Source organism: Gopherus evgoodei, chromosome 3, assembly GCF_007399415.2.
Source record: "Gopherus evgoodei ecotype Sinaloan lineage chromosome 3, rGopEvg1_v1.p, whole genome shotgun sequence".
Taxonomy (NCBI): Eukaryota; Metazoa; Chordata; order Testudines; family Testudinidae; genus Gopherus; species Gopherus evgoodei.
In genome coordinates this window covers 5,930,414-5,942,266 of record NC_044324.1, presented here as the reverse complement: position 1 = coordinate 5,942,266, position 11,853 = coordinate 5,930,414, and the positions used below count along the sequence as shown (strand labels likewise).

The 11,853-nt window shown below is 57.5% G+C and overlaps 1 protein-coding gene and 1 non-coding gene across 2 annotated transcripts in view; one reads left to right on the top strand and one right to left on the bottom strand.

The window, feature by feature from the left end:
• The first annotated feature begins 91 nt into the window (after positions 1-91).
• Positions 92-173, top strand: TRNAS-CGA. The gene has a single exon. It is a non-coding gene; the product is annotated as a tRNA-Ser (tRNA).
• An 8,028-nt stretch (positions 174-8,201) lies between these two features.
• RNF41 (ring finger protein 41) overlaps positions 8,202-11,853 on the bottom strand; it is a 29,906-nt gene continuing 26,254 nt past the window's right edge. Inside the window, exon 7 of the mRNA XM_030554816.1 lies at positions 8,202-11,249. Coding sequence (XP_030410676.1) covers positions 10,898-11,249 — 352 coding nt within the window. The 3' untranslated portion in view covers positions 8,202-10,897. The remainder of the gene's footprint in view (positions 11,250-11,853) is intronic.

Here is an 11,853-nt window from a genome sequence, read left to right as displayed (position 1 = left end):
GCCCTGCGGGGGATTCCGGGGGGGCGGGCTGAGTCGCTCCCCCCGCCGGCCCGGCCTGTCTAGGCGGCGCTCGGCGCAGCCCCGGCCGTGTGTCACGGTGGCCGAGTGGTTAAGGCGTTGGACTCGAAATCCAATGGGGTTTCCCCGCACAGGTTCGAATCCTGTTCGTGACGGCGCCGCGTTTTTGTGGGCGGGGGGGGGGCCTGAGCGTTCACCCCCCTTTTAATAAACCCCCTTTCCAGCGGGGTGGGGGCCGGGAGCGACAGCTTTACCCATACGCACCGGTAGCGCTGCAAAGGCTGGGGCTGGAAACCTGGGGGGCACATCTGGATTGGGGGGTTGCACAGTTGGGGGGCACGTCTGGATGGAGGTCCCAGAGGAGGGCAGTGATACATCTGGGTGTGCAGGAGTGAGGTGCTCTGGGGTTGCAGAACTGGTTCTGGGGGGGTGCACAGGTGTACTATTTGCTGGGGTGGGGGGCACATGCCATTTTTTGAGGGGGGGCAGTTGCAGAATTGGCTCCAGGGGTGGGGTCACATCTTGATTTGCTGAGTGTCGTGCAGAGGGGCAGGGGATCTCTGAATTTGAAGGGGGGTTGCTAGAATGCTGATTGTGCTTTGCCAGGGGCTGGCAGAGTGTGGGGCTCCCCAGCAGTGGGGAAGCAATCCCCTCTTTGCCGGGGTGGGGGGTACAGCTGGATTTACAGGCGCTTTTCTCTGGGAACCTTCACCCACACCCACCCAGTGCGGAGTTGCCAGGCTGCGGGGCTATTTCAGGGCAGGGAAGGGGACCTGCCAACAACCAAAACCCAGCCAGCCCCACTCCCCAGTTTTTCTCCTGATCCTTTCAATAGAACCCCAGCCCTGCCCCACATCCCCGGGCCTCTGGGTGCCCAGCCAGGGGATATTTGTGCCCCTTGTTCGAGCGGTTACTTTTTGTCTCAGCAGAATCACAGCTGCAGACCACAGCTGGCAGAGAGCTGGAGTGAATCTATAGCTGAAAAGGCCTGAGAACAATTGGGGGGCGGGGAGCAGAGAATTAGGGTTTGTCTGCTGAAGTCAGTTTCCCACAGCACAGCTACACTGGTACGACCATATCCGTGCAAACCAAGGGGCTCGAAATGTCGCACCAGTGTAAACAGTGACTCCCACCAGGGCTGTGCACATAGCTGGGGGCTGGGGATCCTCCCCCAGAGCAGCTTGGTTCTCACTCCTGTTATTAAAGGGGGGCTCTGTTCTCCAGTCTCCTCAGCACACGGCAGAGCCTGGGCTGCCCCCTGCCAAACGGGAGCGGGACCCATGGCAGCTTGAGCCAAGCCCACCCTGTCCACTCAGGGCAAACCCAGAACAGATTCAGCCCCGTTTCTATAAAGCAACAATCTCGCTTTGCTCCTTGCTCCAGCCCCTGCTTGCAGGCAGCACCTCTGGCAGGAGATAAAACAGGCCGGCGGGTTTCATTAGCGCAAATAATATCCCTTCCTCACCCACCCCCCCCAATCATATTGTGAAAATGACTGTGAAAAACGCAGGCTCAGGCAAAGAGCAGCAGGGAGGGTCTGCAAAGGGAGGCCAGGATGCCCTGCCAGTGGGCCACTTCCGCTCCTTTTTAAGCACGTGCGTAAGGACGTGGCTGGCTCGGTGGCTAATCTCTATAAACTTTGTACTTCGTGCTGGGGCGACCGCTGGTTCCTTTTGGCTGACTCTAAGCAGCGTCACACCGTTCCTGGCCCACGCCGAGCCCAAGCAGCATCGCAAATGCATTCAAAGAAAAGCCCCCCTCCACTTTCTGGCAGGAGGAGGAAGCATTTGAGATCTGCTGTGGCCTACATTTTAGGTCCATCCCGGGCCTGAGTGGGTCAAGTCATTTTCTGACCCAACCCCAAACCCGCGTTACCCGCAGGAGGGGGCACACAGCCGCCGCTATGCTGACCCCATGGCCAGGAACAGGAGAGCCCAAGTGACCTGAGCCGGTGGTTTTCCCACCTGTGACCCAGACCTGACACTGGTCAGTGGGTCCCGGCGGGTCACAGGGCTCCGGGGAAGGATCCAGCGGGGGGAAGTGCTAGGTAACGAGTTTGTGGATTGCTTCCCGGGGCCCATCCCCGATCGGGAGCTGGTTTCTATCTGGCACGGAGCCATCTCCCTCCCCCATTCCGGGGTCTGTGCCAAGGGTTTTTCTGGAAGTGCAGCTGCGGAGCAAAACTCAGCTAATGGCAAGAAATCTTGACTCGTTCCTTGGTTCTTCCCCGGCTGGACCCAGCAATTATCTTTTGTCCTGTGCTTGGAGGGGCGGCACGCTGGGGCCTGGCCTGTCATTCTGTTGTTTGTCCAGCGCCTAGCGCGGGGGGTCCTGGTCCGTGACAGGGACTCCCAGCTGCTACTGAAACACAAATCATTAGGTGTCTTACGGCAGCAGGCGGGAGCCACAAGTGCGGCCTACCACGCCGCCGGCCCAGTGCCGTGCCGACACAGAACACAAAGACAACTGGGAAGAAATTGTCCCATTCCAGCCTCGCTGGCAGCCCGGCTGCGGCAGGGTCAGAAACATGAACCTGGATCTCCCGCAGCCCCGTCCTGGCCTTTAGCTCAGCTGCCAGACCGTCCTCCCAGAGCTTGGGGATCTGGAACGGGAGTCGAGTCTGAACGAGCTGGGCATGCCCACACCCACAAAGCTGCCACCTTCCCCGTCTCATTTAAAACCTGCTTTGCCAGGCTGCCTAGGAGACCTTGACCGTGGGCAGGCTGCTGACCACAGCTGGCTCAGTGGTTCGCTGTGCTGCCCCAACTGTCCTCGTCCAGTCGACGGCGCTTGTCTGATTAGATCGTTAGCCCAACCGAGTACAGCAGCGTTGGGGTGTGTGTGTAAGTCACACTACTGCAGGGTGGGGATCCTGGCAGGGTTTGACTCTCCCCCCAGTCTCTGCGCCACGACCTGATGCCTGGGGTGACAGCTCTGACCCAGTTCAGTGTCACGGGCTGCAGGCCCGCACCTCACCCCACCGTGCCCCTCACCCCTGCAGCGCCTGCACCTTGAGCCCAGGGAGAGTCTCCGGGGAGCTGCGGAGGATTGCATGGTTTATTCCCCCCAGCAGGGGGCAGCCAATGCATTAGAGTATAAGGACACAAGGGACACCACCGTCACCCCCAATGTATTTTATTTGTGGGTGGCTCATAGAGCCCCCCTGAACAGGGACTGAGGAAAAGCAGGGGCTGGTTGTTGGGGTAGGGGGAGAAAATCTTCCCATCTTGGAGTCTGTGGTCTGGGCACAGACCCCTCGCTGCCTGCCCGCGGTGGCAGGGCGCAGGGCTGGGGGGGTGGCTCTCAGCAGCCCAGGGAGTCAGATGCCCGAGCTGCCCTCTGGCTCCTAGCATAAGCACAAGCTCATCCCCACCCCACCCCCACCAATCCTGGACAAATTAAAACCGAGGAAAATAAAGCCGAGTCCAAGCTAGGAGCAAGTTGGTGCCCGTGTCCAGGGAGATTCTCTCTCGTGTAGCCCAGCCTTGCAGCCATCCAGCGTTCGGTGCGGCCTCACACCTTTGAGCCTCGGAGGATTTCCCTGCTTGGCCCCGGCTCCTCCTGGGGGGTTGGCAGCCTGCTGGGGGGCAGGCTGGCAGCTGTCTGAGGCCAGGTGAGCTGGCAGTCAGGTAGGTACCGCAGCAGCACATGCAAGCTCCAAGAAGGGATTGGGGCCCCCGTTGCTTAATTTGTAATGAAAGAGCAGACAGGGCTTAAGGATTATTTTTTTGCATCCATAATGGATGCAGCCAGGCCCAGAGGGGCTCGGAACTGCCAGGCCCAGAAGGGACAGGGCACAAATTAAGCACTGCCCCCACCCCCCATAACAAAGCCAGGCCCTATGCCCAGGAGCCAACAGCCTGTGATGAGACACAAGAGGTGGATTTAGCTGTGAGGCACGTGGCAATTAGCACTCCCTGCCCCCCAGCCCCATGAGCAGACAGCAAAGGGGGGGATGGGATGGAGATACAAGCTGCTGCATCTCCCCTGCTCCCAGCAGCATCACAACAGTGGCTAGAAGCCCCAACAGCCATCGGAGGTGCAGGGTGCTGTACGTACCACTGAGCATGCCCCTGCCCCAGGCCACTTGCCAGATACAGCAGCCAGACCCCAGGGTGGGAGGGGAAACAGAGGCACAGAAAGCAGCAGCAAGGTGCCCAGGGTCACAGAGGAGCAGCAGAACCAGATCTCTTGAAGCTGGAATAGGCCTCACCTTTCCTCTTCTGGAGCTGGAAGATGGGAAGTAAACGCACCCGCTCTCCCCGGTGCACCCTGCCAGGCCCGGCGGCTCATTAGCAGAGCAGAGAGCGAAAGGGGGAGAACGTGGACACCCACGGGCAGCGCAAGAAGGGGGAGCCCTGGGGGACATTGTAACCATGAAATGCCAGCAACTCTCCCTAAAGGCACATGGTGACCCGCTGGCCTGGCTGGCTGTCAATCCCAACAACGAGTGTCTCTTCCAGCGACAGAATCAGCTCCTTGTGCCCTGGGCAGAGCCCATGTTTGCACCTTCCCCGCATGCCCAGCCTCGGGCAGGACGCGTCGAGCCCAGGCTGTGCACGCGTCATGGTGACACGGATTAGATCTGGGTCGGTAAGAATGGGTCTGTCAGCTTCCGAGCACCCAGGACCTGCCCCCAAACCAGCTCACACAGCAGCAAAGCGAGAGAAACGCTGCTTGAGAAAGTAGCATGGTGATTTCCAGTGGGGTTTGAGGCCTGATATTGACAAAGTTTCTTGAACCTCATTCAATCATTGGGTCTTGACCCCTCCCTGCCGTAAGTTCCCAGGAAATGTAAGCGTTGTTTTTTAATTGATTGAAGACCCAGAATTTTGTGCCACTGAAAATTTAAAATCGATAAATAAAGAGCTAAAATTGTCAATATTATCCCTCAAAATGATAAAGCAAATTCTGGCAGGCAAGGGGCAGTAGACGGGGGCGTCTGGACTATAGGCTCTTGCCTGCCCTGCCCTGCAGGCGTTTGCCAGGTGGGTCCTAGCCCACCCTGGAGGGGAGAGACAGAACAAGCTGCTGCGTTTCCTGGGAGGGGCTGGGCGCGTCCCCTCCTGTAAGCAGAAGCCAGGTTGTTCCTATCCTGCGCAGTGTCGCTCGGGAGAAGGGACCTTCGAGGCGATGGCAGAGAAAACGCAGCTAAGTGGAAGTCGCACCTGACCCCTCGCCACTCCCGCTCGTTCGCTGGCCCATGACTCTTCACCAAGAATCTGTGACCCTGGCTAAGATCCCACCCGTCCCCTGCCGCTGAACCTGCACCCGGCCTGATGGTCATTGCTCCAGCACACCGGTGCCCAGTCTGGGGCCAGGCCTCCCGCGGACCAAGCTCTGTCCAAACACATCCTGCCCCTGGATTGCGGTGGTGCTAGGCACTGCTTAACCCGCTGCCATGCTCCCCCCCCAGCACAGAACAGGGCAGGGGAAGGACGGTTAAGGGCCGGGGGCTTGGGAGATTCAAGACAGAACCCGCCGCCCCAGGGTAAGCATTTAATGACGCTTCTCCCTCTCGCAAAACACTCCAGGGGCCAAACTAGGGAAGGAGGCGGCGGTGGCCTTTCTGTTGCCGCAAAGCGCCGGAGGAGGGTGCAGCAAGCAGAACCCAGCTTAACGGCAGGAGCCTGAAGAGCGTCTGGCCTTTCCCCAGCTGCACAGGGTGAGGGGAAGGAAACGGAGGAACTAGACGCTGCCAGCCTGGTGCCTGGAAGAGCCGCAGGCTCTTTGAACAAGCTCCGAACCTGTCGCATCATCCTTCCGTCACTGGCCAGCCGGCAGCCTTGGGAACCAGCATGCACCAGAGCTGGTCCCCATGGTGGGCACCCTGCCCAGCAGCTGGAATAGAGCCAGGACCACAGAGGTGAAGAGAGCAGACAGTGGAATGGGGCCAACCTCTGCTCTCCTCCCCCCCGAGCATGCAGGGCCCCCAGGGGAGCTTCCCATCCCATATGCACGACTACGGCGCTGTTCCCCGGGGTTCTTCCACAAGGCTGCTTCCTGGCCACAGGCCGGCCTGCTGCCATGGCTGCCGTGAGCAGTAAGCAATAGTGGTTTCAGGCACTTTACTGGTTTGCCAGAATCTCCCTGTCCAGAGGGTAACGAAGACGCTGATGACAGCGCTGACAGCAGCAGGTCTGCAGGCCTCTGCTTACAAAATAAAATCACCTGGAGAACATCAAGGAGCTATTCCAACATCCTGGATACAGATTCCACCACACAACGGCCTGGGAAGGAACCAGGGTCCCAGAGCCTGCAACACGGGGGGTGGGGCTGAAGGGAGTTTGTCACACACACACAGAGTGTGTGTGTGTGTGTGTGTGTGTGTGTGTGTGTGTGTGTGTGTGTGTGTAAGTAACGGCTCCTGATTTGTACGCTGGCTGTTTGCCCCCAAGCCCCTGCAGCCTGTGGGGAGCCCCAAGGGAGGGAAAACAAGTTTTATTCAGACTATTTCAAAACGCTGCTTTTGCCAACACCTGTTGGGCTCAGAGACCCGTCAAACGCTTGAAGAAAGAGTCACCCCCCCCTCACCCCCGGGAAAGGGCTCCCAAACCCACATCCAGCAAACCATCCATCTGAGCCAGGCACTCGGCCTTCCTGAGACTTGTGGCTTAGGAAGAATCAGGAGAATTCACACACCCACTTTCCTAAAGTATAAGCAAAAGATCCAGTCCCAGCCGGCCATGCCCCCGTACCCCTCCTCCCACACTCTAGGACACTCCTGCTGCTAACTTTGCAACGGCTCCAGCAGTGCAGCCTCCAACCTGGGCTGGGTCTGGGATAAGTGCTGGCCGCCAGGGGCTCCTGCTGGAACAGAGCCCTGCAAAGCAGATCTTTCCTCCCCACTGTTACCTCTTTCACGGCCTGCAAGAATGGGGACATTTCAAATATCCGTACTGACCTCTGAATTAGCATTGCTGGGCTTGATTGGGGGTAATTCCACCTCAGAGCCGTTGTTTCAGGCTCTCTGCAAACCCAGGCAGCGATTGGCGGCACTTCCAGCCACCGGCTCAAAAGTTCTCTTGGCAAACATCTAGGGACCTTTTTTTTTTTTTTAAGTGGTCAGAGTGAACAACTAAGTTGCCCCTCCCCCCCGATTTAACCTGTTCCGGTCCACTGGTGGGGGTGCACCCCCCCTCCAGGAAATGCTAGGAGTGGGTAAAGGCAGCAGAGCCACTTCTCTCCAAAAACAAAGATTGGCAGCTAACATGCCAAGCCAGAGCCGAGAGAAGCCCAGCGCAGAAGACCCCAGGGGGTGCAGCAGCCATGTCACCCCTGGAGCCAGAGCCCAAACCCGGGGCAGGAGAGCCGAGGCGACTGTTCCCTGGTGAAGCAGACAGATTACAGAGAAGCCATTTTCGTGATTAACACGAGTTGCGGTCTGGCAGGACTGGGGACCACGTGAGCACAACAGTCTGATGTTCTCTTCCCCAAATACGCTCGCCTCTACCCCCCCGAAATGCTGTGTGCTGGCACAAGGTGTGGTGGGGACGGGCCACTTCTCGAGGAGTCCATCATAATTTCGAGCCATCAGCCAGCTTGCTCCAGCCCCTTCCACACAGCGTTAACCTCCCAGCTCATCTGACAGAAACCACCCAGGGCTTTGCGAGCTCCTGAAGTGGCCTGGTTGGATCAGCAGAAGAATTTCGGTTGGCAAAGCCCAGCCCAGCTGTCCCCGCATCAGCTTCCTGCAAAACCCCAACGAAACGCCAGGCTCGTCAAGCGCTCAGGCTGGCGTCGCTGGAACACAACCCTGCCAGCAACCCAGAGTCAGTGCCAACTCAGCCTTGATCACCTTTACCATTTCCATGGCAGTCTCCATGCACGTGCTGGCTGGGCCCACCCTGTTAAGCTCCCCCCGCACTCCAGGGTCTTTTCTGGGATTTCTTTGTGCAGCAGGATAATCCTGTCCGCTGGTTCTCCTGCTGGGAGAGCTCCAGCTGCAGTGCACAGCACTTAATGGTTTCTAGTCGGCACCCAAACAAGGGACTTGGCACAGAGAACTAGCTACGAGGCTCATTGATGTGGGCCATTTCCAGGGGTAGAAGCCTATAGAGGGTATATAGCGAGGTGCGAGCTGCAGGCAGCGGAAAGGAAAGGTCACGGAAAAGCAGACGCAGTTTTTGCAGCGTTCCCATGCAGGAGAGCGCGCCCGGGGATTGGAATGAAGGGTTGGAGAGTCAAGAAAAGGCAGTTTATTAGTGCAGTCAACACAATGAAACAGCGCACACAAGACACAACCAGCAACTTTTATGGACCAGCAAAGACACCATTGCAAGTCTAGTCTGATTTCCGAGCACCCGGGTCCTCCAGTGGAAACGAGACGGAGGCCATCTCTGGAAGCGAAGGCCCAGTGGGGGCAGGGAATCAGTTTTGTTTTCTTTTTTAAAAAGTCCAGCTAGACAGATGCAGTTACCAGGTTGGATTTAGCAGCTTTTTCTAATTCCTGAGCATAAGGGTCTGGGTTGGACAGAGTTCCCACCCAGTAATTCCCCTTCCACACACCTCATGGAGACATGAATTCAAATACAAACCGCTCCGTACCTCTAACTGATCTGACTTCTGAAGAATGTGCCAGGTGCTTGTAAGGTAGGATACGAGACACACGGAAAACTATGGAGTTACCCAACAAAGAGCTTCTACACCTGCAGGGGGAAAGCCAGGCCATGCCCTGAAACAGAACCAGCTGGATTTCCTCAAGAAATAAGGCGGCATTAAAACAAAAACAAACCAACCCACACCAGCCAATGTGCCAGTTGAAAGAGGAAAAAAAGTGCGAGAAGGACCTTAAACCCCTGCCCCCGGCGGGCCGGGTGGTAGAGGTGAATGCCAAACGGAAATCCTGCAGCAGTTTACAGAGCCTCTGAAGCGGACACAAAGGCTTCCCTGGATGCCCAGCAAACAGCAGAGGGAAAATCGGGGACAGCGTGTAACAAAACCCGCCGCCGGGTTCTCACGCAGCGTCTCCCTGGGAGCCCTGCCGTGGTGGAGCGCCAGGACCAGAAGAAAAGGGGACAGGCCCTTTGTGACATGCAGCTGGGCGAGGGGCGTCCTGCTCCGCTCAGAGTGCCAGGAAGCACGTCCAGCTCCCTCCACGTGCCTCAGCCACCGTCTGGGCCGACGCAATCGGACTCAGCCCCTGGAAGAAGCTCTCTAGTGTCAGACAGCTGGGCAGAACTAGGTCAATCAGTGTGAGGCATGATGGGAAATGCAGTTCTTACAGAGCCTACATCTGGGCAGCCTCCCATGGGCCGCAGGGTAATCACCCACTGGACAGATGTTGCCCCTGAAGATGGTCTCCAAGAACCCCCTCTTTTGCAGGGCTGCTCTGCCAGCTGGGGCAGGGCTGCTGCAGATGGCAGGGGCAGAGGGGTGGGTGTCATACTGAGATCAGACTCCTTTCCATCGGTGGAGGCAGCTCCGCTACTGACCTACAGAGAGTGGGAACCCAGGAGAGCTGCTTGTTTGTGGAGCTGTTACTGGGAATTCAAACTCTTACCCCACCAACTATCTGCAGCTTCCGGCTGGCAGCTGGGGAGGGCTCATGCTGTCCAGAGGACCAAGGAGATGCGAGCAGTCTCCGAAGGGATGGTAGTGTCAAGGTCTGGATTAAAGCAATCAGAACCTCTTATTTATTGACAATTCGCTCCCTGTCCCACATGCAGCCACCTTGGGCACAAAACAACGAGCTGAAGAGAAAACAAAGTCTCCAGGCAGGACAAAGACCAAAAGGAAGGAACAAAAACCAAAAATCCCCTCCCCACAAATGCAAATAAATTAAATTCCCGACAAGTAAACTTAATTGGACCTGGCAGCATTTCTGGCCACTGTATTTAAAAAATAAAATAAAGGGAAAATACAAACAAACAAGGCAAAAAAAGGTACAAAAAACCGAACCACAATCACAAGTGTCTTGAAAAAAAAAATACATAAAGCTCTTTGTGGCCCGTTCAACGCACACACAGACAGGACAGCTGGACCCAGGTTCCGGGCAAGAAGTGGAGGCAACCGTCACTGGCAGGCAGAGAGGCCATCCACATTACAGGCTTCTGGAGTCCGGCGCCTCCCTCGGGTCTCCGGCTCCGAGCGGGAGGGGAGAAAGGAAGGAGGCGAAAGGCCATCCAATGAGAGTTTAGTTCCACTTCGAAATCCCCCTTGAAGCCGGGTTTCTCCCCGCCACAGCATAAGGCCCCACGGCCAAGCTCCAGAGCGCGTCTGCTCGACGGCTCAGCTGTCTGGCTGCAAAACGCTACTCGTTTGTGAGGAGCGGTTATTTGGCATCGCTCGTGTCTGCAGCTTAGCCTCCCGGCCAAACCGTCGGCGTATCTGAGCAGGGTCCCCCTTTCCACCTCCCACCAAAGGCGGCAAAGCGAGACCGTGCAGGCATGTGAGAGCCCGGCTGGAGAGCTGTGGCTTTCACACAGGTATCTCAGAGTGGGGAAAGAAACTGGGGGTGTGGTGCGAACGTGAACACTGTGTGGTCGGGTCACCCCAGGGCAGCACCACGCCAAGATCTGCGCCAGGAGGTCGGGACAACGGCAGAGATGTCAGCAGTCAGGCCCACTCCAAAGCCCGCAGCAGTTTCAAGGGGCTGCGCTTTTCAAAGCCAGTCAGAAGCCACACGGACACCGGACTGGGAGGCAGATCTGCTACAAGGGACAAACCACATTTTGCCTATGATGCTGGGTGACTGCCCAGCGCTACAAGGGAGCGTTTGCCAGAGGCCTTGAATCGCGTTTTAAATTACGAGCCACACGCTTGGAGGAATAATGCCCTGATATAATGCCGTGACTGACGGGGACTGGAGGGAGATGTCAGCGGTTTAGACAAGTTATTCTTTTTCAAGCACAAAATGTTTCTCTCTCTTTAAAAATCTTTAGATCTCCTCCACTCCGTGTGCAAATATCATCACCAGGCCCGGCTCGAGCACCATGTCCTCCCCCATGTGCTGGTTCTCGCAGGCCATCACCACTACGGCCTGCTTGCCGGGGATGCGCTTGGCCACATAGTTCTCATAATAGCGCCGGTTCATCTGGCGGGTTTCCAGGGTGGCCAGGCCCTGCGGCCAGTTCCGCTCGTGGGCGTTCTCGATTAGCTCGTTGATGACGGACGTGGGGCACCCGCTTTCCACCAGCGAGCGCTTGATGACCGCCTGGAGCACGGCATCCGGCGTGGAGATCATCCCGCCCCATCGCGTCACGCGCGCAGGCTGCAAGGAATTCACCCACCTGTAAGACACCAAGACACCATGAGAAAAGACAGGGGCACCCAAGAGACAGTAACTGCTAACGGGGAGGCAGGGACTGCTCTGCCAGAGAACGAGAGACAGGCAAGCCGGTTACTTCAACGTGATCCTCAGAGGCAGGCTGGCCACATCAAGGACTTGTCAGAGGCTCTGCGGTGTCTACAGGATATTAATGGTCTCAGAAAGGGCAGCGCTAAATAACTCAGATGCCCCCTCGGGATGGATCCAGAAAACTCACCAGCTTTCCTTCATAAAACCTAGAGAGAACGGACGTCAGAGCCAGCCGCTCTCTCAGGCGCCGCTGGGGCTGCACCCACTTCTGGTGGAGAGAAGGGACGAGGCCGGGAGGAGACCGATGCAGTTAGAGATTGTTTTCTGTCATGGGCACCATCTGCCAGACTCAAGTAGCTAAAAGCAATGCTGGAGGGACATCGGGCGACCCCACCCAGGACCGGTGCTAGTGTTTTCAGAGCCCTAGGTGCACAGCCATTTCGCTGCCCCTCGTGCTGGTCCTGCAGCCCCAGTGGAGCTGCCGCAGCCGTGCCTGCAGGAGGTCCACTGGAGCCGCGGGAGCAGTGCACTGTCCG